The 26,646-nt window shown below is 55.1% G+C and overlaps 1 protein-coding gene across 2 annotated transcripts in view; it reads right to left on the bottom strand.

The window, feature by feature from the left end:
* Nucleotides 1–12,977: 12,977 nt before the first annotated feature.
* MID2 (midline 2) overlaps nt 12,978–26,646 on the bottom strand; it is a 64,452-nt gene continuing 50,783 nt past the window's right edge. For both annotated transcript variants that reach the window (XM_032196332.1, XM_032196333.1), the window contains exons 5-10: nt 23,366–23,514; nt 22,797–22,924; nt 22,148–22,291; nt 19,684–19,845; nt 14,139–14,346; nt 12,978–13,617 (exon numbers count right to left, since the gene is read on the bottom strand). In XM_032196332.1, coding sequence (XP_032052223.1) covers nt 13,215–13,617; nt 14,139–14,346; nt 19,684–19,845; nt 22,148–22,291; nt 22,797–22,924; nt 23,366–23,514 — 1,194 coding nt within the window. In that variant the 3' untranslated portion in view covers nt 12,978–13,214. The remainder of the gene's footprint in view (nt 13,618–14,138; nt 14,347–19,683; nt 19,846–22,147; nt 22,292–22,796; nt 22,925–23,365; nt 23,515–26,646) is intronic.

Genomic DNA, 26,646 nt, shown 5'->3' with positions numbered 1-26,646 from the left:
TCCTGGGAGCTGCTCCTGCAGCCTCCTCATCTCCTCTGTTTGTGTGGCTGGGGGATTGGACTAGATGATCTCTCAAGGGACTTCTGGGCATCTCCACTTCAGCCTCCAGCTCAGGGCAGGGTCTGCTGTGTGTTGCTAGAGAAAGCCTTGGGAAGTGGGCAAATGTTGGTCCACCCTTGGGAAGACTGCTGTAGGCCAGCAGTAGCCTGGAGGCCAGTAGCCCTTGGGGGCTTGCTGTGGGTAGTGGTGGCTGCAGGCTGGTGGTGCTGCAGCTGCTGAAGCTGGGGCAGGGACCAGCAGTCACAACTGGTGCTTTCACCCCAAAAAGCGGCTTGGAGTGGGACAGGGCTTGGCCAAATGGTCAGGGGAGGGCAGAGGACAGCGGTGGGGAGGTGCTGAGGGATTGCAGTGGGAGGAGCGGGTCTGGTGTTTGGCATAACCTCCACGTGCTGAAAAAATGGTCTGAAATCGATAAGAGAAAATGCAGTAATGACAAGGGCAAAGCGCTGCTCTTAGGGAAATAAAAAGACAATGCACCATGATGAAAGGAGGAATAATTGGCTCTGCAGCAGAACTGCAGGGCTGGCCAGAGAGGATATCTAGGAGCAGCAAGCTTCACCCAAGGCTTTCTTACCATGGACTGAGTGGTCCTGTGAGGCAAAAGCTCCATGCTAACGAGACTGGTGGATGGGAAAGGCACAGTGACAAGGCTGCGCTGCCTTGTGCTGCAGATGCCCAGCACTGTGTGCTCAGCTGGGCCCTGCAGAAGCACGTGTGAGGAGTCCCCAGCACGGCCAGGGGATGCAGAGCTGCTGGGACATCCTCCGTTTCCTCTCCTCCTTGTGGTTACACCTCCCTCCCTGCCCAGCCTCCAGGCTCCGGGCTCCCTCTGCCCCAGATGAGGTTGCCCAGCAGGTGCTGGGGACCCTTTCTGGAAGCAGCCCCTAAAGCTGGAGGACACTGGGACCAGTGGGACTGTAAAACAAACGGAGCTGATTCTGCCCTTTAAGTGCAGAGTGAGGACGTTGTCTGTTTTTTCCCCGAATATGGAGAAGTAGCCACATCCTGAATTACATCCCCCTAAGCCAACAGCTAATGGTGCAGTGACAATTTCACAGACAGACCGTGCCATCTTCAGAGATGATTACAGGCAGCTCCACGACCTTCGCACCCAGCTTGGCTGCTGTGGCTGAAATGAGCCCCTGTGCTGGGACAGGGCCTGGTGTCAGCCCAAATAAACCACTGGCACGGCAGGGCCTGGACAGGAGCCCCAGCTCCCCTGCATCTGTCAGGCACTGGGGTGACCTGTGCAGCACTGCGAGAGCTCTGCCGCAGAAACTGGAGCTGTGACGCCGAGCAGAGCTGGGGTTAGTGAATGGGAAGCAGGATTCAGAGCGCTTCGGGGTGGTTTGGAGAGCCAGGAAACACTGGGGCTGTTTAATTGAAAGTAACTATTAAAAAAAAAAAAAGGAATTAATTCTTATTAAACACCCACAGTGACATTTTCTTAAGTGGAAATTAAACAGGGATTAAGGTGAAGCCTCCTAAGACTCTCCCTGTTGTGATCCAGAATATTTTAAGGCAAGAGCACCAGGACATGTTAAATCTGAAGAAATGAGCTGATCTGGATGCACTCTGGTGCCTTTCCCTCTCTCCGTCCTGCTGCTCAGGGGAGCAGAGGCAGCTGGATGTAGTGGGGTGCTAAGAAAAGAGATGCCTTTAAAACGGTGTTCTCCTCCGAGCCCTGGCCTCTCAGTCACCTTCTCAAGAGCTGCCTGAAATGGGAAGGGAAAAGAAATGCTCTGGGATGGAAACCCTAGATAAAATAAGAAAGGACATTTTCCTTTGTGGTCCCCCCAGTGCTCTTGCCTGTACTTGGAGGAGCCCACGCTCCCCTCCTGCCTTTTGGGGAGCCAGCAGAAAGTGTCCCTTGCAGGGAGGATGCAGTGATGGTGCGGATGGAGCTGCTCAACCCCTTGCACCAGCGATGCCAAGGCACGGAGACACCCTGGGAAGAAGCCTCCTAAATCAGGAGGTAAGCTGAAAGAACAATGACCCGTTCATCGCTCCTTTCTGTTTTGTTTCTGACTTGTTTTACTGCCTTCTGCTTATCCAGGGCATGTCTACACAGCAGAAGCTCTGTTGGTGTCATTGTATCAGCAGCTGGCTCACGACGCTGTGGATAAGGAGCCCCACCACTGTGTCTACGGCCACGTTTCATGGTCTGAAGGTTCCCCACTGCTCTTATTTTTCGTGTAGTAACAGCAGCCCAGCAAGGCAGGGAAAAGCTTCCTTGTGCCATGCTGAGGGCTCCATTCATGCTTGCAGTTTCTGCAGACGAATCCCCGTGACATCCTCCACTGCCTCGTCCCCAGGGCAGCTCCTGCCGGCAGCAGCAACGAGGCACAGCGAGCACCTGTCTGTGTAGTTATATCACACACCTCTCTGCCACCGGCAAAATTAGAGGCAGACGAACCTTCTCCAGAAGACTTCTGCTCCCTGCCTGGAGAAGGATTGCAGGAAAAAATCAGTCCGCCTGGGCCAAGTCACTTTGGATGGTTTCACCCCTCTGCCAGTGTGTTCAGAAGTGCTGTTTCCTCCCGAGGCCATGGAGGAAACTCCACAGGTTTGCAAGAGTGCCCGAGCCCAGCCTAGCCCACGGGACTGGCTGCTCCTGGCCGACTTTCAGGGGCTTGCAGTCAGCTTGGTCTCTCGAGTGCCTTACCAGCTGGGGCTGTGGGTGATCTCTTCCAAACCCTTCTTCTTCCAGCTGCCAGATTGAGAGATTTTGAGATTGGATTTTTCTGCCCCATGGTTGCTCTTGAAGTCAGGCCAGTCTAGGACTGCAATCCTGAGTATTTAATTAGCCAAGGGGAAGCATGGCACGGCAGAGCTCTGAAGGGCCACCAACCCTTCTGCCCATAACAGCAGAAGAGGAGCCCCATCCGAGCTGTCAGCATGCTTGAGAAAGAACCGGGGGAGGAAGACTTGCAGAGAGATGAAGGGCCATGGGCAAGGAGCTGAGCAGAGAGGGCACCTGGTGGGCATCAGGGTTCCTTCATTCTCCTTCAAGTGTGGGCAGGGCAAGCTCCGGTCACTGCCTATTGATGCACTGGGGGAAGAGCAAGGAGGGAGCCAAGGCTGTCTCTGAAGCAGAAGCAAGAAGGAGAGCACCGACCTGTAGGTAAAGAGAATAAGATGCTGGAAGATAAACATTTGGCTGGAATTAGAAGTTAGTTTCTGCTCATCAGGGCAGGAATGCTCCAGAGGGAGTAATATAGACAGAAAGGCGACTTTTTTGTCATGGTGTTTATTGAGCTTCTGACAGAGGTTGTATGACATGGTGCCAAGAGCTGGAAGATGATGACCCCACGACCCACTAGCTCCTTTTGGTGCAAGGCTCCTCCACTTCTCACTCACCTTCCAGGTTTTGTCCATCTCCTGCTTTCATCCAATGCCTATTTGATTAATTAAATATTCTCTCCTACAGATTGCTGGCTGAGGGTGACACACGTTTAATGAACAGCTGCAGGTCCCTAATCACATTGGCAATTAGGAATGTAATTAGAGCACTTGCAAATGGTTTTCATGCTGATAAAACATGACAGAGTAGAGCATTTTCACTCACTGTCAGCTGTCAGACAATCTGTTACCTATCTAATGGCAATTTAATTACAAATTCCTTCACTACCTTTGTTTCTGATTGCTCTGGTCCATGGCTTGACTGGGCATCTCTTGGGGTCAAACGCAATGCAACCCAACATCATTGGTGGCGTGCCATGGCAAAGCTCTGGTTGAGAAGGGGGATTTCAGGCCAGGATGCCCACGAAACCCTCCTCTCCCACCTGGTTTGGGAGGGCAGGCATCCAGGAGATGGTGAAGCCTCAGCTGAAAAGGCTTGGGTCCTCCAACTCGGTCTGCTCTGAGCTGTGCTCAACCCTGCAGCATATTCAGCTTGAACAGCTGAATATCCTTGTCTAGAAGTCTTTTGTTGCTGAAAGCCTTTCTTGGAGCAGCAGCTCCCATTTAACTGGCTGTGAATCAGGAAGAAAGGACAGGGTAGACATAAGGGGCTCCCATTTTAAGGAGTTAAGGCAAGACCCGTGCTGAGCACAGCCTGTACAGGATGGGTTTGGGAGCTGCAGACCTGCAAGCAGGGCTGTGCAGGAGGCATGTGGGGAAGTGGATCCCATCTCCCATGGGACCATGTGCATGGGAAGCTCTGCTTACCTCGTCTTCACTGAACCACAGTCCAGAAAGAGGGTCCCACCTCGAGCGCCTCAGGATATAGGTATTCCCCACAAAGATGCAAGAGGCCTCTGGCATGCCCCCCTCAACAGGGATGCTCAGCAAAGGGCTCCCACCCTTTTAACCACCCCTAAATAGCATCTGTGCAGTCACTGTGTGCTGCCGAGCTCAAATAGCACTGTAACTCTGGCACCAACAGCATTTCCCCTTGGTTTTTGAGGTGCTGTGTGTAACTCATTACCAGGTAGAGCTGCATTAAGAAACACATTTTACAGACAAAGGTACTGCTCAAGAGGAGTTATTCAGCTCCAGGTCACATGCTGAGACAGCTGGGAGCAGAACCGAGGCCTTTTAATGACAGTTGAAGGGCAAAGATGCAACAAGTGTCTGACACATTTTGGGTCACATCAGAGCCCAGAGACATCAGAGCCCAAGTGTCATCTAAAGCACTGAATCCCCCCAAAGTGCTGACACCTCCCTGCAGTGCTGGTGAGTTCCTGGCTCTGGCAGGCCTTGTGGGAATCTCGCAGGTAATTTTTGCATAGCTTTCAAAGTATAATTGCTTAATTTGCTGTAAAATGCTTACTTCGGTTGTTAAAACTGCAGGGAAGTTGCAAAGCAAAGAGCACAAGGCGCTGGCTTCAGGTGCACACATGTGGCACAGCGGCACCTGGTGACCCACAGCTCTGTGCCACCAGAGAGCCACCAAGAGTCCCCACGCTGACACAAAGAAGCCCTGGCCGTGTCCCTTGCTCCCAGCCCTGTCCCTGGGGCTGGCTCTGCCTTTCTGGCTGGGTGTCTGCTTTTAAAGCTCCTGGGCATGCTCGCCTCCTCCAGCTGACCCAATTCCTCCTCGTTGCCATGGAGAACTGGGCTCGTTTCTGGTTCTCAGTCTTGGTGCTGCTCCTGCTGTGACCAGGAGGATGCTGCAGCCAGTCCTGGCCTGGTGTTCCCAGGAGACAAGCACTGATGGGACCTGGGTGGCTCGGCACATGCTGCACTGCTGGGTGGCTCAGCTGGTTCTTGGGATCTTCTCAAGCAGAGGACACCAGGGGCTGCGTGTCCTGGTGACCCTCCCTGTGCCCACTGCCCCAGGCGCCAACAGACATCAGGTGCCACTCTTTGTAAGCCCCATTTCAGCACACCTGCAGACACAGGGATGTCTCTTGATGTGGTTAAAGATCAAGAACTGGCAATTTTAGGGGCTGGCACTTCAGATGAATATTTAAGATCTCAGAGTTCTGCTAAGGAGGATTAATTTGGAGCCGGTTCAGCCCCTGTAAATCATTTACCCCACACAGTCTATCAGCTAGCTGCTCCTGTGTGCAATTTTCCGTTCTGTCCTTTTTTCAAATGATATTTTCTGTTTTTCTTTCTTTGATTGTTTTCCCCAACCAGGAGATAATTCGCTGGTTAAAGGAATGTTCATTCATGGATGGAGGGACTGCAGCTTTGTACTCCTGGACAGGATTATCTAATCTCAGCGCAAGCCATTGTTGTTGGTGAACAGCTACAGATGAGGCAGTCTCTTGATGTCACTTAGTATATAAAAATAATAATTTGTCCTGTCTCTTTGCTTTGCAGCTTCCCAGGCAGGGGGATGTTGAGCACTGGCAAGGGAGCTTTTCTGTATCTCCTATTTCATGAACTCCAAAGCAAATAGTAGTAGCAAAACAAATCAAAGCAAAAGAAAATAAACCAAACCAAACAAACAAAACACACAAGGCTCCCAAAACAGTATTAACCTTCCCTTCAGCCCACCCTACAACTGCAGGCCAATCTTTCCCCTCCTGGCTGGCTCGAGGAAGCAATTTCTAGTTTGAATTGCTGTGCGTGTGACACTGAAGCCTTGTGTGTTTAAAAGCAGATTCCTGGAAAGCAGCAGCAAAGCCAATTTCATCTTCTCAGCAAAGTCTTTTTCTTTCTAAGAAGCAGCCTGCCACGTCAGTGATGGTTTTAAATTGACTTTCGCAGGTGCCCATCCACAAGAGATATTGTTTCCTAGAAACCAGAGGTTAATGGAGAAGGGCTCCAAATCAAGCAAGGAGGAGGAAAAAGGTCCTTGTTGCTCTGCCGAGCACCATCTGCTTCATGACAATAAAGACAGCCAGAAATTACGCTTGGTTATAGGATAAAGCCTCCTCTGGCTTCTAGGAAATGTGGATGGGGAACGCTGGGCCATGCCCAGCTTTCTGGGGGGGCTGGAGGAAGCATCCCCACACTGGGGCTGGGTGCATTCATCCAGTTTCCCTGATTAACACAGTAAATTCAGGCAACGCGAAGCAATTTCCGGAGGGATGGAGGCTCCCGTTGTTTGCTTTGAGGGGAAGGATGGGGAGGGTGTGATGCACAGCACCCCTGAGACCATCCCTTTCCAAAGCTTCCATTTCCCAGCAGCTCTTCAGGCATCTGGGTTTAGTGCCTCCTGCACTAAAGCCTCTAAATTGTTCCTGGCTTGAAGAATTCCTCCCTTCCAACATTTTTCGGTTGTTGTGCCTGATGAAGGAGGCAAACCAGGTCCCGTGGCAATGGTGCTGTTGAGTTGCCCTGAGAGCTGGGTGCAAGCCAAAGAAGAAAAACTTTCTGGTGGTTCTGGGGGTCCACCTGACACACAGATGTGGCTGCATAGAGCATATTTGGGCTGAAGTTTTGGGTGGAAAAATGAGCAGAGCCAGGAGTGGTGCCTGGCCTTCTGTGTGTAAGAAAAATGCCAGGGCAAAACCCACCTGCTAGCACCAGCGTAACACTAATCAATGATCTTCAACTGGGAAACAACCATGGAACATCCAAAAGCTGCTTGTGGAATTCACCAAGTGCACTAACCTTCACTGCCTCTCTAAAAAAAAAATCATCAGTCCCAGTTCTCCAGATCACAAGCCTCCGAAAATGGCATTTCCACATGCTCAGTCAATCTCAGCAGCAAACATTAAACGCCGTCCTCTGAAAGTGTTAACAGCCCCGAGAAACAGCCCCCTGCTTCGCCGACACTCTTGAAAGCATCTGTATTAATCTTGCTGTGCTTAAGGTGCCAGCCCTCTGCAGAGCGGAGATAATACTGCTGCATCTCGTGGGGGCTGCGGGAAGAAATGAATATTTGTGAGCTGCTCTGCCAGCGTGGTGCTAAGCACCACCAAAAGCCCACGTGGAAAGGATGAGCTATGCTTTCTGCACGGCATGGGAGCGCCGAGGGTGGGAAGGGCCCTGCTGATTGAGATGTGCAGAGCAGCTGCTGCCCCGCAGTGACCACCCTCAGCCAGCTGACAGTGGGATTTACTCAGATGGTGTTTGCAGTGTGATTTGCCCAATTTGTGGGCAGGAGCTGCATGCCCTTGTGCAGGCTTCAGGAACAACCACCTCTTCTGTTCATGCCCTTGCTACTCGTTGGGTTGGTGTAGGGCTGCTGTCTCTTCTACTGCAGGGTCTGGCCAACAGTGATAGGGTTGCCTCTTATCTTCTTCACTCTTTTTAGGACTTGTGTTAGGACCAAGTAGAAAAAAAAAAAAAAAAAAAAAAAAAAAGGAGAAAAAGTCATGTTGTTTATGATTTGGTAGGGTTTGGAAGGGGGATTTTGATATTAAAGGAAAACCTGCTACCATTTTTCACTCATTTATTGTCCTTGTCCTTGCCTTTAATTTTTACGTATTTTTTCATTTATTTTTTGAGAGGGTGGTGTGGGGATTGCTGAAAGGCTCCAATGAATGTGCTACATACCAAATCCCTGGTGTGAACCCAAGGGCTCCAAAAATCCAGCTGTTTCAGTGGGATCAAGCTTCCAGGCTTCAGTGGCTGATCTCCAGTTTTCATCCTCTTGCTTCAGACGTTTGATGCGGGCCCTCTGGCCACCAAAGAAGCTGCCCACATCTCCCTGAGCCTGCAGTGATGTCTGCTGGGCGCTCTGGTCACTGCCCCTACCCCAGCTCCTGGCTCCAGCTTTGCTAACCTGTGTTCGCCATCCGTTTGAATTACCAATGTGAGAAGGAGGGTTGGAGACGCTTCAAAACGTGATTTCACTTAACTGGTACCTCCTAGGTGGCTGAGAAGTATTTGCTTAAACTTGAAAGACTGGGTAGACATTAAATATGAAGAAAGGGTTGCATTTTTCAAGAGCTGAGGCTTATCTCCCGTCTTGCTGATGTCGGTAGCCAAGTTCTCAGTGCTGTTAATGAAAGCAGCGTTAGGCTCATTTCCTATTTAGCCTCTGCTTGGAAATCCTGCCTGGAGTAGGCGTGTGGTTAGGGGACCACAGAAAGACATCTGTGATCTGAGCACAGCAGGGATGGCATCTTCAGCAGCTTCTTCATCCCTCGCTGGAAGGCCAAATGTCTGCGAGTCCAGGGCCTGACCAGATGGTTAGAATCCGCAAAGGATGGGCTGAGGCAGGTATTTGGCTTGCTGAGCCATCCTCTTGCTTCAACATCTCCTCGCTTTCAAGCCTGAGTGCATCTCCGTGAAGTTTTAGCCTGGTGACCGAAGCTGCGGGCCCGGCCAGGACCATCGGCTTCCCAGCCCCCAGATCTGCCTCAGAGGGCTGCACAGCTCCCACGTTGAGTCCCGGCACCTTGGCACCCCTCTGAGGGGGCCAGGAAAGCCAGGAGCACTCGAGGAGAGCCCCCCATCACCTCCAGCCCACAGCCATCAGCGTCCATCTCCCAGTGCAGGCCTGAGCTGATGGCAAGGGCCGAGCTACCTGGTGACAGTGTTAGGATCCCCTGCAGGATCCGACTCTTGCTGCCCAGGGAGTCACACACAGCAGCTTCCAGGACTGGAAGCTGAGTAGATGCTGACCATCATTTGGGCATCATTTGGAGAGCAGGTTCTTCAGCTGGTCCCCAGGCATCAGGGGTGGCAGCGTGTCCTGGCTATTTTGGATCACAGTCATGCACAGGAGGATCCCTGGTTTTCCCTGTCCTATTCTATCTGTCCCTGGTGTCAACTGTAGTATTCTCCTGGTGTTTCAGGCACGTGCTGCCATGCAGGGCAGCTGCAGCCCCCCAGCTTCTGCACTGAACAGTCATCACCAGCCAAAGACAAGGGTCATGCAATTAGCAACCTCATTAGCATACTTGCTGTTGTATGGGAGGGCTTTGCAGGGTTTGCTCCAAAATCAAGAGTCAGAAGCATAGCAGGCTGTGAGTCCTTGGGGCTGTGGGGAGCTTGTTGGGGGACTCTGGACCAGTGGGGTCTTCATGCTGGTGGTACTGCATGGAAGGAGCAGGAGAGCCAGCAACAGGCCCCACCAGTGGCTTTTTACAGCCGTGTTTGTCAGCTCCACACAGCAAAAGCAGCAGTCTGAGGTAAAGCAAATACCACAGGTTTGTCCCGTAATGAAAGCAGCTACTCAATCTTGAGGCCGGTTTCCATGTGTTGGCATTTAATGTTTAATGGGAAAAAGCCTAGAGCAAAGGAATAAAGTAAGAAATATTTAATTTTACAGTGTTGGTTTGCACCATATGTTTTCCACTTCGTAAATATTTTAGGCACTTATGCTCAACAAAAGCAGGCTCTGTCTCCCATGGGTTTTTATGTCTTCATGTCCCTGCGGCGGGGCAGCTCTGGGGCTCCCCACTCTCTGCTGACACCTTCCTGGCAGTGAGGGGACATTTCTGCGGCCACGTCCAGCTACGTCTCTGCAAAGTGCTCTGCTCACCTTGGTCTCAGCGCTCTGGAGGGCTGTGCTGGGACTGGGGGGGCTCCAGAGGGCTGGCATGGCCCTCCTGCCACAGAGGCACGGGCAGCAGAAAGGGGAAATGAGGGGCAGCGAGGAGAGGAGCAGGCCATCAGCCTCACGGCACCAGGGCAGGGGCTCCATCCCTGCCCTCCCACAGCTCCTGGGGCTCTGGGCTGCTGGGCAGCAGAAACAAAGTCCCCACAGCATCTGGTTGGCACGCAGGGATGGACACGCATGGGACACACAGCCTTGGTGACAGCAAACCCTCCCGCCACCTCCTGCTGAGCTGCCCCGTGGAGCTTGTTGTGCTCTTGGGGGCTTTGCCAAACGGGAAGGCTTCTCATCCCCAGCCTGGGCTATAAGCTAAGGCTCTTTCTTCTGCGTGACTGATTTCTCGCTATGCCCCAACTCAGTGACCCCGAGGTCTGCAGTCTGCATTTTCTCAGAGGTTTGGCGATGGCCAGAAGGAGCATTTTGTGGGCCGCAGGTGTCACACAGCACGCAATCTCTGCCACACACAGACACATTCAGTAACGGATATATATTATATTATATTTATATATATATATACACATTAACAAAAGAGTTGCCAAAAAGAAAAACCGGAAAAAAAAAAAAAAAGGGAAGAAAACATAAAAAGGAAAAGCAACCCTCCCCCAGAAATGAGTATGTTACACGTGGAAAAGAAGAGTCAGGCGGGCAGCACGCTAACCAAGGTCTCACCACGTCCCAGGGCTGCAGAGCGGGGTCGCCAGGAGAAGCGGGGCCAACAGCACCCCCAGCTCCACGGGGACCCCGCTGCCCGCCTCCTGCCCCTCTGCTGGGCCGTGGGAAACGTGCTCATTCATAACAGCGGGCTGCACAGCCCGAGGGGCTCGGTTTGGCTGCAACTGCTGTCGTGTCATCGTGCGCCGGACGGGTTTGGCCAAAGGGACGGCTCGCTCGTGGGCTGGGGGCAAAGGCTGCGGGGCAGCAGGGGAGCATGGCGCGGAGGGGCAGGGAGGGGGCTGCTGCTCCCACCCCCCTGGCAGTGCTGGGGCAGGTTCTGGTCTTCCACCCCCAGGAGAGGATGGTGTGGGTGACCCAGACGTCACTCCCACCCCCCCAGGCCTGCGCTCTTGGGGTGCAGGGCTCCCCGTGGGACAAGACACGCGCAAAGGTGTGCGGGGGTCCTGCCACAATTAGTGCAATTTCATCAGGTGCAAATGTCACATTAACGGCTCGTGTGCTTTACTGGGTGTGCTGAGTCCGCTAGCAGTAAGCCGGTCAAAGCGGTGCCGGTGCCGGCAGAAAGCTTGGCACCTGGATTGCAAAAGCTAAAATCCATCTCCAGTGCTTGGGCATTTGCTGGAGGGTGATGCAGTGCGAGCAGCCCTGGCTGAGGTCAGCACAAGGGGAAAAGACTTTACTGAGAGCTCCACGTGGCTTTGGAAAAAGACATCCAACCAAAAATGGCAACTTAGCCTCTTAAAATGAACTGTGTTTGTGTGCTTAGCTGCAGGGAATGGCAGCTCAATCCCTGCTCAATCCCCACCCCGTGCTTTCAAATGCTGGGGCCAAAAGCAAATAAAACTGCTCTGCCTGCTCAGGAGGGATGCACTGTGTGCCACAAGCCCCTGCCAAGCACCACCAGCCCACGAGCAATGGGAAAGCAGCCCAGACTGGAGGCAAAACTTGACTTAGCAGTGCAAGTGGCAGTCCCTTTTCCTCTTCTCTCCCCACAGCATTGGGCAACCGGTCGCTGAAAATGTCACCCCGGTTAAGCAGAGGGATGCTGTGCTGAGGAATGGGCTCTGTGTACCCGCTCTGCCTGGATGCCCGCAATGACACGAGTCCCCCAGGATGGCTCGCCGGTGGGGACCCCTTCCCACAGCCCCCGTGCCTGCTCCTTGCTGTGGGAAGAGCCTCTAAGTGCTGTCACCCCGTCTGAACCGGCCACCCACCCCTCCAAGGCTGGGCTTTGAGGTAGTTTCCTGTCAGCAAGGTCCAGGGGTCTCTCCCCATTGCAATAATAATAATAATAATAATAATAGTAATAATAATAAAAAGCAAGGAAAAGGCTGGCGGAGCTGGGAGGTCTCAGCCTCCTGGTCCATCTGTGATGCCACCAAGGCTGGACCCCATCCAGAGGAGAAAAAGGGATTTTCAAATACCATGGACCAAAGCTCGAGCATCAGCACATTCTGTGCCACTGTGCTGCCTGATGTCCTTGCTGGCCCCATCTGTGGGGGACTTGGTGCTTGCGGTTACTGGGAGCACTGGTGGCAGCTCAGGAGCTTGCTGGGGCCCCAAATTCAGCCTTTTGCCTCAAAGCAAACAGGACAGCCCCATGCTCACACCACCATGGTGGAGAACAAACCGAGAGCTGAGATTTTGGGGTCCTAAATTGAGATTTGGGGCCACAAAGCACAGAGATGGTCTTTGGGCACGGTGTGCCCCTCTGCTCAGTGCCACTGTCTGCAGGGACACCCGATGCGAAGCTAACCCAGGAGCATCTGTGCTGGGGACAACGTGCACCTCGCCCGGCTCCTGAGCGAGTGCTCAGCGGGGGCCTCCCTGCATCCTGGTGAACTGGGACCTCCCAAAACAGTGGGGCGGAGGGGTGGGGGTTGCACCCCCCAGCATGGGACTGCAGCCCCAGCCAAGCACAGGGAGCTGCAGAAATGCACCACGTACCCATTGCCTTGCTTCCCCCGCGGGGGCCTCTCCAAGTGCAAGTTACCCACCCCACGCAGGTACCTACCCCACGTGGGTACCTACCCCACGCGGGTACCTACTTTATCAAGGAAGCTGCCAAATGTTGGCCAAACAGAAAGCTCTCACCAGCAAATGATGCCCAGCTCCCACCTGGCTCTGCAGGTCTCCAAAAAGTCAACCCCTTCCTGCCCCAACCTGCGCCGTGCGGAGACACGCGAGTTGTCCCCCTGCTCACCGCAGCACCTGAGGATGTCACCCCAATCCCCACCCCAGCCTTTCCAGCCCCCGAGGGGAAACAGAACCATCCGCGTGATGATCTGCCTCGGGAGAGCCTGGCGCACCCCACAAAGATGCTGCGCGAGCCTTGTGCATGGCTGCGCTGAGCTTGCCGACAGGAGTTTATTTTCAGACGTGGTCAGGGGTTCTTTCTCTTTCCCCTTAAAAATAAGATGAGCTGTGGGCGGGCAGGCAGGCAGGTCCTCTCTCCTCGGAGCGTTCCGGCTGCACGGCGGCTCTCCAGCTTGGCAGGCTCCTGGCACCCACCACCAACACCCACCAGCATCACCAGTGCCACCACGGGGCATGGGCAGGGCTGAGCATCCTAGTGACAGGCTTTCATCCCTGATACGTACGGGGACTCCTGGGGCCTGCAGTTACACTCCTGCTGCTCTGGGTAATCTATGAAGTCCGGGGCGGGCAGACCCGAGAGGATCATCAAGGATTTGTTCCAGATGGTGAACGTCGGGCACACGGGCAGGATGAAGGAGACTTCGAAGGTGTGGAGGTGGAGGGAGTTGGCCGGGTCGTAGAAGGAGAGCGCGTTGTTGTCGTAATCCAGGAGGACGCCGAGGCGCTTCATCTGTGGGTGGACCTCCACCAGCATCTCCTTGTTGTTGTGCCTCACCACGAAGTTGTTGTTGCAGCGGGAGAAGACCCAGGATGAGGAGTTCTTCCCAATCCACTCGTTCTTGGGGGCTGACTTGTAAGCCACGCCGATGGCGTACCTGGAAGAAGGGAGAAGCGACCTCAGCGTGGCATTAAGCCCAACCCCAGTTTCCTGTGAGCAAATGCCTGAAAAGCCCTGTTCCAAGCAAGCGTCGCTGTGGGTGCTCCAGCAGGGATTGAGCAGAGCACCACAAGGACACCACATTGCCATGGGGCGGTGGGAGGCACGCTGCCTGCCGCACGCAGGTCCTGCTCCACCTTTGATCTGAGCATCCTGGCTGTGAGCCTCCCCAAGACACAGGTCCCTGGGATGGCTCCAAATCACTCAAACAGCTCCTACCAGCGCTGTTCCGCACCTGCTGCTGGGGCCCTAATGCCCTCAGAGTGATGCTAGCCTTCAGCTGGAGAGAGCTGCTCCTTGAAACCCACAGCCACCTGGATTTAAGGTCCAGCGATGACAGCAGCAGCCACCTTTCTAATCACGAACAACCCTGGCCTTTAACCCTAGCACATCCCATGCCATCTCTGGGGACATCCAAGGGCCTCCAGGAGCAGGAGGGAAGAGAAAGGGGCTGCCTACCAGGTTGAGGATCCCACCACCACCTCCCAGTAGTGGCAGCCGCTGTCGATGAAGACATTGCCTGCTGCGCCATAGCACCCTGTCCCGCTGAACCTCTCGGGCGTGTGGCTCTTCTTCAAGGAGCTCTCATCCTTCTCCATCTGCAGCCCGTCGTTGGAGATCTTCAACTTCTTGTGAGCCATCTTGGGGTCCAGCTTAAAAGGCTGACCTGTTAGAAGAGGACACATGCATCAGTATTTGTGTCTGTTACCGTCGTTGTGCAGGCAGAATGTGGCAGGAAACATCTGCCCCGGGCTCTTTGGACGTTTTCCATGAGCCACGGGTGCTATTGGAATAGCCAGAGACACTGCTTATGGTCTGTGGATGGTCTGTACTCATGGATGCCCAGCAGGATGCTGAGGTGCACCCTTGTGCCTTGGCACGGCTATTGTCACATCCTGATCCATGAGCCACCTGCCCTGGTGATGTTCCCATGCCCCTGGCGCCTGCAGCAGTGTCCCCAGCCACAGACAAGTGGCTCCTGCAAGGAAGCCACCACCCAGGGTGTCAGCACCACCTGCGAGGCAGAGGAGAGCAGGGCCAGGAGAAGCATCTGCACCATGGGCTTATTCCCAGACCAGACAGAGGGGAAGGGTGCGAAACTCAGAAACGTGGAGAAATAAGGCAATGCATCCGCCGGGGATGTGTCATCCTGGCACTGGGGAATGCTGCAGACCTCTCTATTGCACATTGCACCGCTCAAGTGCATTATTCCCTCCTCACAACAATTCCCTTTTGCCCTATGTTAATGGTGTAAAACGTTGCGGAGGAGCGAGGGGGATGTTGCCAGCTAATGGAAATGGCACTGAAGAAGCCATCAAGCACCGCGAACCAAGTCTGGGCAAGGCGTGTAGCCTGCCTGAATCCCTCAACAGATCCATACTCTATTAGCAGTAATGCGAGTTATACGAGCGCAGTGAAGGGAGAGTGGACCCTGAAGTGCTGGTATAACAATACTGAATCACAGAAGAAGTACTGCAGCGTCGAGCATATCCCCAAATCCCCATCAGCAGACAACACAGCTCGCTCCCAGTGGCATGCAGGCTGCTATTACATTTTACAGGAAACATGCCCGAGGTTTCTCAGCACTTCTCTGCTGCCAAACAAGGTCCGGGATGCTTGGAGAAGATAGTCTGGGCTGTGCACGAGGTGGTGGAAGCAAATCAAAGGCGCTGGGTCCAGCCTGTGTTTAGCTGAGTCTGGAAGCAAGGGGAGAGCACAGGGCCAGCTGACGAGCGCACAGCCCGGGGCTTCCTGCTCCACCAACACAAAGAAGTCTGATGGATCCTGCAGATCTTTAAGGCTGGACTGAAACACAGCTCCAGCTCCCTTGTAATGTTAGCAGCCCACAGGAGCCAAACTGACACGCACTCGCCGCCCTGCTCACTTTGATAAAACCCTTCCACAGGCGCTGGCTGCACTCTGGAGGTGGAGGAGCTCCCGGTGCTGCTGAAACCTCCAGCAACTTGCTGACGGGTAGGAAGGGGCTAGGGCACCTCCACATTTTGGTTTGCCACGAGCAGATGCGTGACCACACGTGCTGCCTAGCGCAGGGATGGCAGGCATGACATTCAGCTGCACAGGCGACTTAATTCTGGTGCTTTTCAAATCCCGTCCTCTCGGATTTGCAAATGCAATGTGCGACAGCAGGGACCTGGCCCTGTCACATCAGCATATAAATAGCGTAGAGAGCCTGGATAGGATTTCTAGAGGGATTCATCTGGTTTAGCACAAATCAAAGCGAACGGGACAGCTGCAGCAGAACACCTTCAACAACCACAACCAACTCGAACCATGGCTTTGTTACCTGCAGAGGGAAGGCAGACACCGTGGTGCACAACCAGCCACCCCTCCTGCGTTTTCAGCTATGCTAAACGATGCTCGTGAGGTGGAACACCACAGCCAATGCTACCATCAAGGCTGTTTCCAAACCAGGTCTTAGGAAATGCTGTGAACAGACGGCAGCGTGAGCCAAGGCAGCTTTCTGAAATGGAGCTCCTCTGCGTTGCTCCCTGAGTACGCCGACAGCTCGTGTTTATTTTCCTTGGAGCCCCATTTGCAAGATAAATGAGTGGAGAGGCCAGAAAGTAAAGCTGGAGGTTGGGAGTGACCCTCTCCTCTAGCTATCTGAATATTTTGAGATCTGCCTTTTCCCAGCAGTAATGCGAAGAGACAAGCCCAGAGGAAGGGAGGTATAAAAATACCCGGCTCCACCGGGTACATCTCTTCCCTTCATCCTTTTGGTGAAGCCGACCCCTCTCTAAGGTCAGCGTGAACAACTGGGTCCAGCCCTTGTTGCCTGCTGGTGCTGGCACATCCTGGCCCAAGGGCTAGAGGACAATTTGCAGACAGAGAGCAGCGAGAGGAGGAAATCCTGGCTGGCCTTGGGCACGCAAGACCAAAGACAGCAGTGGGTGGACGTTGCCTCTAGGATGATGCGAAAGGTTAATCAAGTCCACGATGCTGGGGCCAGGCAGAGCCTCGTGCCCAGCACGGCCACTGCCCTTCCCCATGCTGGGTGCAGGCAAGAGCATTTAGTTCTCTGTTACCTAAGCAGTACTTGGCAAGAAAAGGGCCAGCAGCACTGCCAGATTTTCTTTTCTCGATGCTTTTTGGAAGGAATAAATGCTGGTGAAGCCCAGCAGGTCTGGCTGACTGTGCCAGCTGCAGCACGGTGAAAAAGCCACACAGAGGGACAGCCGGCACAGGCTGTGGGTTGAGTTACGTGAGCTGTGGCCGGCTAAATGCTGCAGGAACAACTGCACCACGATGCCCAGAAGCCAGAGACAAACCTGACGTCCAGCTGAACGGGTGAGGAGCTGCTCCATCAGCTGGGTCCGTGCAGAGGTGCCAGGGCGAGGGCAAGGGGCTGAGGGAGGGGAGGAGGGATGGAGGGGACTGCTTGGTGCTGAAAGCATGCTGCAGAGGGAAAGGACAGGGTGGGCAGGCTCTCCCATGCTCCCGAAGCAATCTCTGTGCTCACTGCAGGTGCTCACCCCGCTCTGCCCAGCAGAAGAGCAAAGCAAGCCAGAGTTCCTCGCTGTGCCAGCCCTGCTTGCTTCGCTCTTCTTGCTCTCCATGGGCAGGGGAGCAGAGATAGCAGCGTGCCCACTCTGGGCCGCCACCTAAGATGCCACCAGCACTGGAAAGCAGCGGTTATTGTCCCCCCCGTCACCTCGAGGAAGCCACGATGCTGAATTGCCAAGGCAAGGGAAAGCAGTAAGTCCGTCCAAAGCTACAAATCTCCCAGCAGACTCCGTACCAAACAGCTTGCTATGGGATCACACGTGTCTCACCCTGCTTGTTAGAAAGCATCAGCACTGACACATTCCTGCTGCTAAGGGCAGGAGACATGAGTGAGGATAAGACCACTCCACAACGGTCAAGGCAAGGACCGTGAAAAGAACTTTCCATGCACTTTATTTACTACCGTCACTTGTACCCTCCCTGTATTCTGGCAGTTTTAAACCACTTTTGGACACTTGCTAATAAACAAGACCTCCTCAAGCCCAGCCTCAGCAAAGGAAGGTTTCTTTCTGTCACTAGACCAAAATTATTTCACCCAGCTCTTCTGCTCGGGCAGTTTGGGAACACAGATTTAGTGCCTGCGCTGATGCTGCAGAAATCAATGTGTGTCCTGACACTGACCCTCTGGCGGTGAAGGCATCTCTCCAGGCACCACTTCAGGAGCAGAAAGAGGGCTGCAAAATATGCTAATTGGCCTTTCTCCTCGTCGAGCTGCTGACACTTCCACGAAGGTTACGGCAGTTGGAAAATGTGTGCTGTCTCCTAATTGCCCGCTTGAAAAGAAGCGAAACGCGTCGCTTGAAGACAAATGCGGGCGAGAGGAATGGGCAGCAAGCACAACGGGCAGCACCCGCAGCCAGCGCCGCGCAAGTGCCTGTGGTGGGCAGCAAACACCCCCGAGGAGTCTCGTACACCAGGGCTGGCCACGGAGAGAAGACTGTATAAATACACATGACTCAGGCAGAAATTCAGACCTTTCCCTCCATGCTTTTCATGGGCAGTACACCTCCACTCCCATGCTTGTTGGCACTGTGGCAGTCACTAATCACACTCTTTTTTCCACTGGAAGCTGTGGAAAAACACATAAAAAAACCCAGGGCTGATTTGTGCAGGATGCTCAGCGTTACGTGGCATCCTGGGTACCTGAAATTTGGCACGCAGGAAGGGGGGACCCCCTCCCCTTGGTGCGCCCTGCCCCACGGACATCAGGCAGGACAAAATGGCCATGAGATGGGGAAGCTCCCTGCCCAGATCCCTGCAGTCCCCTTTCCTTGCATCTCTCCATCCCAGACAGGCTCTGCCCCTCTCTGGTCCCCTCCACCCAGCTGCGTGGATGCTGCCCCTGTGGGCAGCCTGGAGGGCACCAGGCACAGCCCCCTCGAGGTCAAGCTCCTGGGCATCGCTCATAAATTTGTCGCAGCTTGGCCAACGAGCCCTCTTCGCATGCACAGCTCATCCCTGCTGCCAAAACCACGAGTCGCTGCTCCGAAAACATCAAGAGTTCACGCTTCTGAGTGCATGAAAACAGACAGCAAGAGAGGAAGCTGAAAGGCGAGGTGAGTGATGGGGCTGGCCACCAGCAGCCCGAGGAGAGCGGAGAGGATGGAGCCTCCATCACCTGGGATCGCTCCCTCGGCCGCTCGCTCCCGAGGAAGGAGCTCCTCAAAGCTACGCTAATACAGAATAATTTGTGTAGCGCTCCAGGAGATGCCTGCTCTAGATTTTATAAATGCAGGAAGCTGCTGCAGACACAGCCAAGCGACAAGGGGAGTTCAAAACCCGATTGGGCACTTATTTAATCTACTAAATCGAGTTCAGCTGCGAAGCGGAGCACTCAGCAGTGAGCCCGTGTCTCCGATGACTGACACGCACTTAAAAAAACACAGGAGCAAGCCCTGTCCCCGGGGAGCTGCTGAAGCAAAGCGCCTTCGCTCCCCTCTGCACTGCTGTGTCACATAATCGCTCTTGGCTTGTCAAGTCCCCGATTTCTTATTTCCAGAGCGAGCACCTTTCAAAGCACGGGAAAGCTCTTAAAAACAGCAACCGCAGGAGGGATGCAATTTTAATAAACAAGGCAGAACTGGATTGGAGTCTGCATCCCGGCAACTCCCCTCCATCCCCACCAGTGCACCGACTGCACTTAATTTCATTTTGTTTAAAGGCGCACAGGTTTCGCAAAGAAAACGAGGAGGCGGAGGCAATAAATCACTCTGAAAGCCTGCTCAAGGCAGATGTGATAGCAGCGCCGGGGAGGGAAACCTGAAGGAGCACTGCGCTCGCTGGGGCTGGGAGGGTTTCTGATGAGCGTCAGGAAGATGCAGTCACGCAGCAGGTGGATTTGGGCCAAAACCCGATGAGCCAACCTATTTGCTCCCTCTGACGTCTCTCTTCCGAACATCACCCCACAAACACACAGCCCTGTGATCTGGAGCATCTCCTCTGCCTCCCACCCAACGCGAGGAGCCCCCGGGGCACGTACTGTTGGTCTTGAGGCGGGCGGGTTCGCTGTTCCTGCTGCCTGCCTGGTTGATGGCCTTGACGAGGAAGATGTAGCGGGTGCCACTCTGGAGCCCGTGGACGGTGTAGTGGTTCTGCTTGATGTTGGGGACGATCATCCAGCTGTCCATGGAGTTGTAGAGACCTGCGGTGCGGGAGAGGGGAGAAGGGTTATTCGCAGGGAAGGGACTCGGAGCCAAAGGACTCTGGAAATGGAAAGGAGCTGGGAGCCCAGAGATCTGGAGGCTCTACTGCCTAACGCTGCAGGTTGTGCTGTATCGAGGGTGGGATGGCACGGGGCAAGGAGAAAAGCACTTGGTGGTGCTGCAACTGCCACCAGCACGGCTGGGGCGAGGGCAACCTGCAGGGGGAAGAGGATGCTGTGGGTTTTGGGGGCAAAACCTGCGCTGACACCAGGGGCCAGCTCTGGGCTGTCAGCAAGCAGCTTTGGGGCAGATATTGCAACGCGGGAGCATCGCTTTCAGCAAAAGAGAATTAAAACGAGGCAGTTCAGACGGAGTAGCTGGGGGCTTCTTGGATCCAGCAGGTCTGGGGGCGAAGTGTGAGACAATTCATGAGGAGTGGGCTGGGAATGAAGGGTGACAGAGGAGGGTTTTCAGCCTCCCATCGCTGGTGAATGCATGCACAGCGGTGTGCCAGGAGCCTGGGAGATGCTCCACACACCCTCTTTATAGGCTCACATGGGGACAGTGGGACCGTGCCCGCAAGGGGATGCTGCTCGGGTGATTATTTACCCCCCGTGGCTTGCTCACTCGGAGGACAAGGGCAGATTGCAGTCATTGTCAGCTTGGATTTGGTCTGAAACACACGTGGAAGCTGCCTAGGGGAGTGGAGAAATGCTATATGAAGTAGAAAATAAAAGAGCTATGATACTGGCAGCATCCTGCACACTGAGCTGCTTTCCTCGCACGCGTGCTGCATGGCCAAGGAGTTATCTCCCTGCAGACAAGGGCCACCTTTGGGTCCTTCACTGGAACGGACAGGGCGGCTGAGAGATGACAATCTGGGAGTGATTTGGCCTCCAAGGCAGGTTTCCTTCTCAGAACTATCAAGGAGGGGTTGTCCCTGCAGACTGAGGGCTTCTCCTTGCCAAAGCTTAAAAAAAAAAACCTTTTTATTGCAGCTTTCGTCATTCGTAAAATGCCTGACTCCTGCCGAGCCCTTGGCTTTAAAGACAGAGTAAAGGGGAGAGTTTCCACAGGCCAACTGTGTGCTCTGCGAAAAGGTATTTCCTTCCCTGGGAAGCCTCCTGGTGCTCCTGCTAGGTGAGCCCAGCACACTGTTTTTGGCGTTTCTCCGTGCACGAGTTCAGCCAGGACTCAGACGCTTTCATCACCCGGCCCCGAACACGTTATTGCAAGTGACAATATATTATTCATTTGCTCCTCTGAGGTGTTAACTGATGTTTTCTTTCCTCCTTCTACCAAGAGCTAGCGGAGGAGCCTAGGAAGCTGCTCCTGACGTCTGCCCCCTTGGGCTTTCCCCCAGAGCCGCCCCTGCTGCCCAGCTCCTCACACAGCCCTCGCCCCCAGGGAAAGGCAGGGGGACAGGGCAGGGGGACACCCCATTCCCTACAGCACTGAGTGCTGAGGACATGAAAACTGGAAGATATATTTTCCTTCTTCCATTTAAGTGCTCGTGCAACCTCCCTTGAATTTTAGGGAAAAGGCAGTGTTACAAGAAATTGCAATGCGTGTGTTATTTCTCATATCAGGACTGCCATGGAGGACTCCCAGGCACCCAGAGGAATAAATCCCTGCTCCTGAGACTGGCAAATCGTCCTTGGCTTTCTGACCGAGCTGCTCTTCCCCAATTAATTGTACCTCCACAGAAACCCAAACAACTCCCTTTTCTATGTTCTCTCTCTCTCTCTCTCTTTTTTTTTTTTTTTTTTTTTAATAAGCCTTCCTGACAATGAACAATGAGGAAGACTAAAAGGAGACTGCAGATGTGACACGCCTGTCCTGGGGGGCTCGTAGTGGGTCACAGCTTCAAGCCCTGGCTTCTCTGACCTGCAATTCACCACCGCTCCCTAACGACAATCCGTGGCGCTAAGAAGCTGGGAGTCTAAACCTGCTTTGATCATTTCAGGTGTCGGAGGGGAATAAACTAACAAACCCCCCCCCTGGTGATTTCTGGTGTGCTCTATCTTCCAGCCGTCAGCTTCTGCCTGGCTGATATTTGGGCAAAACTCCAGCACAGCTGCCAGCCGTGTGCTCCCAGCTGTGTGCTCCTAAATGTGCCCTGCCAGATGTGTGTCCCGTCGGATGTGCGCTCCCAGATGTGCCCTGCCAGCTGTGCGCTGCCCTCCCGCGTGGACAGGAGCTCAGCACCCCGGGGACTGCAATGCTCTGGCCCTTTGCTTTCAGCTGCACCCAGCAGCGCCCATCCGAGCCAGGGGGTTTGCTCAGTGAGCGGCGACTTACTGATGAAGTTGGCCTGGCCGGTGAAGATGGTGTACTGGAGCTCGTAGGAGCTGACGCTGAACTCGTCCTCCGAGATCCAGTGCACCGTGATGGTGTCGTGGGAGGCCGTGCAGAGCTCCTCGCGGACAGACGGCGGGTTGGGCGCTGCGGGAGACCACAGGTGGTGCGTTTCAGTCAGTTGGTGTCTTCTCGGTTTAAAACGCGTAAGATTTTTTTTTTTTTTTTTTGCTCCCACAGACAGACGGGCTCATGCAGGGAGCAGCCTCTCGATGCACACAACCGTCTCGTTTTACACGTCACTGAGTAATGATGTCCTTGCTTCTCCGCAGCTCGCAGCCCTCCCCCCGACTTGCCAGCCCCTGGCACAATACCACAATCAGCTAATTCACCCGGGGTGTCCCCAGCCCCCCGCCTTACGCACAAAAACCTTGCTGCACGGCTGCAGGGGAGCAGAGGCACCCTGCAAACAGGAGGATGGGGACAGGTCGCTGCCCTGGGGACAGCGTGGTGGCCTTTATTCTGCTGGGGTCAACCACTTACCGGTGACGAGAGTGCCCTAAAACATCCCCCCAGCCCTCGGTGGGGTGCAAGAAGCAGGGCCGGGGGGAGAAGCGGGGCGCAGGCGGTGGGAGCGCAGCCGTGCACTCACCGGTGAGATAATCCAGCCCCTCCAACAGCTTCTTCTCTCTGGAAAAATCCAAGGCGAAGTTTTCAAAGGCGTCATTAAAATTGATATCTGGTATCAGAACTTGAGAGGATGCAGTTGCCATGGCGACCCTGAAAGAAAAGAAGAGCCCATCCATCCGCATCAGGGTGCGCTCCGCTCCCGGCTCCCGGCAGGGGCGAGGTGGGCAACGGGCAGGGCGCGGGCAGCCCGCGGTGCCACAGCCTGGCACTGGGGAACCCCGGGGGTGGCAGGGACGAGGCAATGAGGTCGGGGGGCTCCGTTCCTGGGGGTCCCGGCGCCCTGGGCTGGTTCCCACCCCGTTGGTTTTTCCACCACTCCTCCCCACCAGGGAGCAATGTCGGCTCCCTGCTCAGCACCACCAGGACCTGCGGTGCTCCTCCTGCCCCGCCACCCACCGCCAGAATTAATACGAGGGCAGCACGCAGCGGGGTGTGAGGGGGCACCCCTGGCTCTGCGCTCAGGGGACAGCTCGCTGTGGCCGGGCCAGCGACGGGGCAGGGGGCACCCTGGCTGCCACCCGGCGAGCCCACCTCTCGGCCACGTTCCTGGCCGTCTGCAGGAACCGCGCGTGGTCGTTCTCCTTCAGGATGTGCTCCGCCTGGTTGATGAGGACCGTCGAGCGCTCGAGGCACTGCCGGCAGTTGGCGACCTGCTGGGCCAGCTTCCTCAGCTTCATCACCTGCAGAGGGAGCAGGGGGAGGCGAAGGTGCTCAGAGAGCGGCACGCGGAGGGGGGCTGCGAGCTGCCCGGTGGCCGGGACCACCTCCAGCAGGGTCCCGCTGCTTTTTGGGGGTGAGGGGCTGCAGTAAGAGGGGAAAGGACAGGAAGGGTGTCCGTGGCATGGGGGAACAGGAGCTGGAAAACTGAGCCAGGCATCAGCTTGTACCCCAAAACAGGGCACAGTGGGCTCGGCTCCATCCCCACAAGCATCCCGCAAGTCCTGCAACCCACTCAGGGACACTCCAATCCTTCAGCCCCCTTCCCATAGGGCTCCTTGGAGGGTACTTACTGGTGACTTAAGACACCACTGAACAAGCCATAAAGCGATAACAACGGGCTTGGTGGCACCCCTTTCTTTCTTGCAAAGTGCTCAGGGGAGCAAAGAAACCAGAAGAAACATCATTTCTTAGGAGAAATGTGGGGGAAAAGCTCAGGTGAAAGGCCCTTAGGAACTCCTAAATCCTCCACTCAGCAAGAACCAAGCTGAAGGAACAATCCCAGGCACCAAACCCAGGTCATCCCTGGCACTGCTTGTGGATTGCCAAGCCAACATTTCTGGAGGGTCTGATGAACTAGTGCACACAGCTCCAACAGTAAAATAATCACAAGATTTAACCCCCTTCTTCCAGGAGAAAGGAGGTGGATCAGCCCGCTGGGAACTGCACCACCAGCAGAGCTGGAAGTAATTCTCTGTCTGGAAAAGCATCTTGAGAGGGTCAACGAGGCACTTGCAAATGAAATACCAATTCCTACTGCCCTATTCCTCCGTGCATCTGCAGCAAGGACACCCAGGGGAAGAGAAAACGAGGTTCAGAAGCTGGGAATATCTGAAACAGCGGACTCTGAAATAATGAATCCCACTCCAGACCTCTGCCCTGCACTTCCAAGCCACCTGAGACTTTCCCGAAAGGCACCGTGCATTAAAGTAAAACCAACAGTCCTCTGGAATGGCACCAACCGGAGAGACACCGTTTCCCCTTGCTTATTTAGCAGACACTTGCAGCCAAGCATGGTGCTAGACTTGAACTGCCAGAATTTTTTAAGTTTTATTTTTTAAAGATCGGGGCGCTTTGCAGCCCTCACCACGCTGCCACGACAGCGGCTCCCACAGCTGCTGTCTCCTTGCCCCTTGCCCCCCACCCGGCATGCTGTCAGCCCGTGCCCACCATGCCTGTGACTCGAAACGATCCGTCAAGAAGCCGAGCGTGAGCCCTGGCTGCTGACAGGAGCTGCTGGAGCTGCTCTCCCCGGTGCCAGCGCTGTCATCGCGCTCACAATTAAGCAGCCTGCTAATCCTTGGCTGACACCGCGGCCCCGCTCCCCTCGCGGGGTGTCCTTCTGCCACCTCCCCGCCCCAGCGCTGCCCCAGGACCTCGGAATAGACAGGAGTAGGGTGAAAAGGCAGCAGATGAGCTCTGAGCTGCTCCAGCTGAGGAAAAACTCCAACTTTGCACCCCATTGCAGCCTGAGTTATGGCCGATGGAGCTCCACGGGGACAGCGTGGCACGTGCCCAGCTGCCAGAGAAGGGAATTTGGGGTGAATTACCACGAAGTGAGGCCACTGGGGCATCCTCCAGACAGTGCCACAAGCTCTGCGATGGCACCCAGGCTTAGGCATCCCCTGGGATGTGCCCACTGCAGGAGAGGAGCGGCTGTGCACCCGGCTGTGCTCTTCCTGCCAAACCTCACTTCTCCTGCCACATCCCTGTGCCCCAGGCTGCGTCTAAAGCCAGCTCAGGTGGCACACCCAGCACCTGGGGGGGGTCTTCTGAGGCGAGAGGCCTCCTGTCTTGCAGGGAGCTGCTTGGAGCCAGGAGGCAGCACCTTCCCGTCCCGCAGGGCTCAGAGCCATGCGTAATGCCCGCGGGAGCGAGAGGAAGGCTGCTGCACCGAGCCACCCTGCTCCACACCCCCAGGAGAGCATCCCCGTGGGGATGTGCCCCATCCCACCAGCATCTCACCGGGATGGGGGAGCCCTGCGGTGAGCAGAGGAGTCAGCTGCCTTGTTGGATGAAGCACAGATGAATCAAGCCAGCATCTAAACGATGGCACGGCTCGCCCCACAGCCATTGCCTCTCACGCCCTTGCTTAGCGTAGCTCTGGGCAAGGTGCGGTGCGAGCAGGAGGCTGACAGGGCGAGAGGGGAGGCAGGAAAGGAAACACGGAGGTCAGACAAGGGTAAAGACCCGACAATGACAGCACCATGCCTGGAAATGCAGGAATGAACGGCACAAGGAGTTGGGCTGCAGCTAAGCAGTCGCCTCACCGGGCTGTGACGGCTGAAGGGACGCGCTCAGGGCCAAGGGGACCCGCGTGTACCCCCAGAACGCTGTCTCTGTTCTATGTGACCTCTCCAGGGGTGAATAACAGGAGCCCTGCACCCCCACACACACCAAGGCTGGGGGAGCTTATGCCCCAGCGGTGTGCCGGGGGCTGTAGGGAGGGCAGGGAGCAGCAGGTCCCCGCGAGCTGTGCCTCGCCGGCGGCACGTTGCAGGGAGAAGCGGGGAGAAGCGCTCGTCTCGGCTAGCAGCAGGCGGCACAGCTCCAAATGGCTATTTGCAGAAGGAAGGGAGGCTCCTGCTGGGGCTTAATGGGCTGATGGATGGCTCGTTTTAAGAGCAGCTTCGTCAGAAAAAAAAAAATAATAAAAAAATCAAAGGGAGAATAAGGGAGAGAAATGGGAAGAAATGGTTCAAGAGAGGACACGGCAAACACGGCGAGGGGAGCCCCTGCCCTTGCTGTGACGGTGTGCCTGGCTACCAGCTCCTTCCAACCACATCCCAGCAGCGAGCAGAGCCTGCAGCACTAATCCCTGAGGATTTTCACAGCTTCATGGGCCTCGCCCATGCATCTCCACCGCCTCAGTGCCCCATTCACCATGGGGTGCTGTGTGGTGGTGCCTGACCCCCAGCATCACCAGCCTGCTCCCAGGGATGCCTCCTCCTGCAGGCTGCCTCCCCTCCCACGTGTGACACGACACAAACCTCAGGCCACTGCTCTGCTCCTCGCACGTTTCTTCTTGCCTTCTGCAGGTGGAGGAGCTCCAGCGCACAGCTACCCAGGGCCGGAGCAGCCAATTCCCCCTGGGA

The sequence above is a fragment of the Aythya fuligula genome, chromosome 13 (assembly GCF_009819795.1).
Source record: "Aythya fuligula isolate bAytFul2 chromosome 13, bAytFul2.pri, whole genome shotgun sequence".
Classification (NCBI taxonomy): domain Eukaryota; kingdom Metazoa; phylum Chordata; class Aves; order Anseriformes; family Anatidae; genus Aythya; species Aythya fuligula.
Note: the sequence above shows the minus strand (reverse complement) of the source record. Positions and strands in the feature narration are given on the sequence as shown.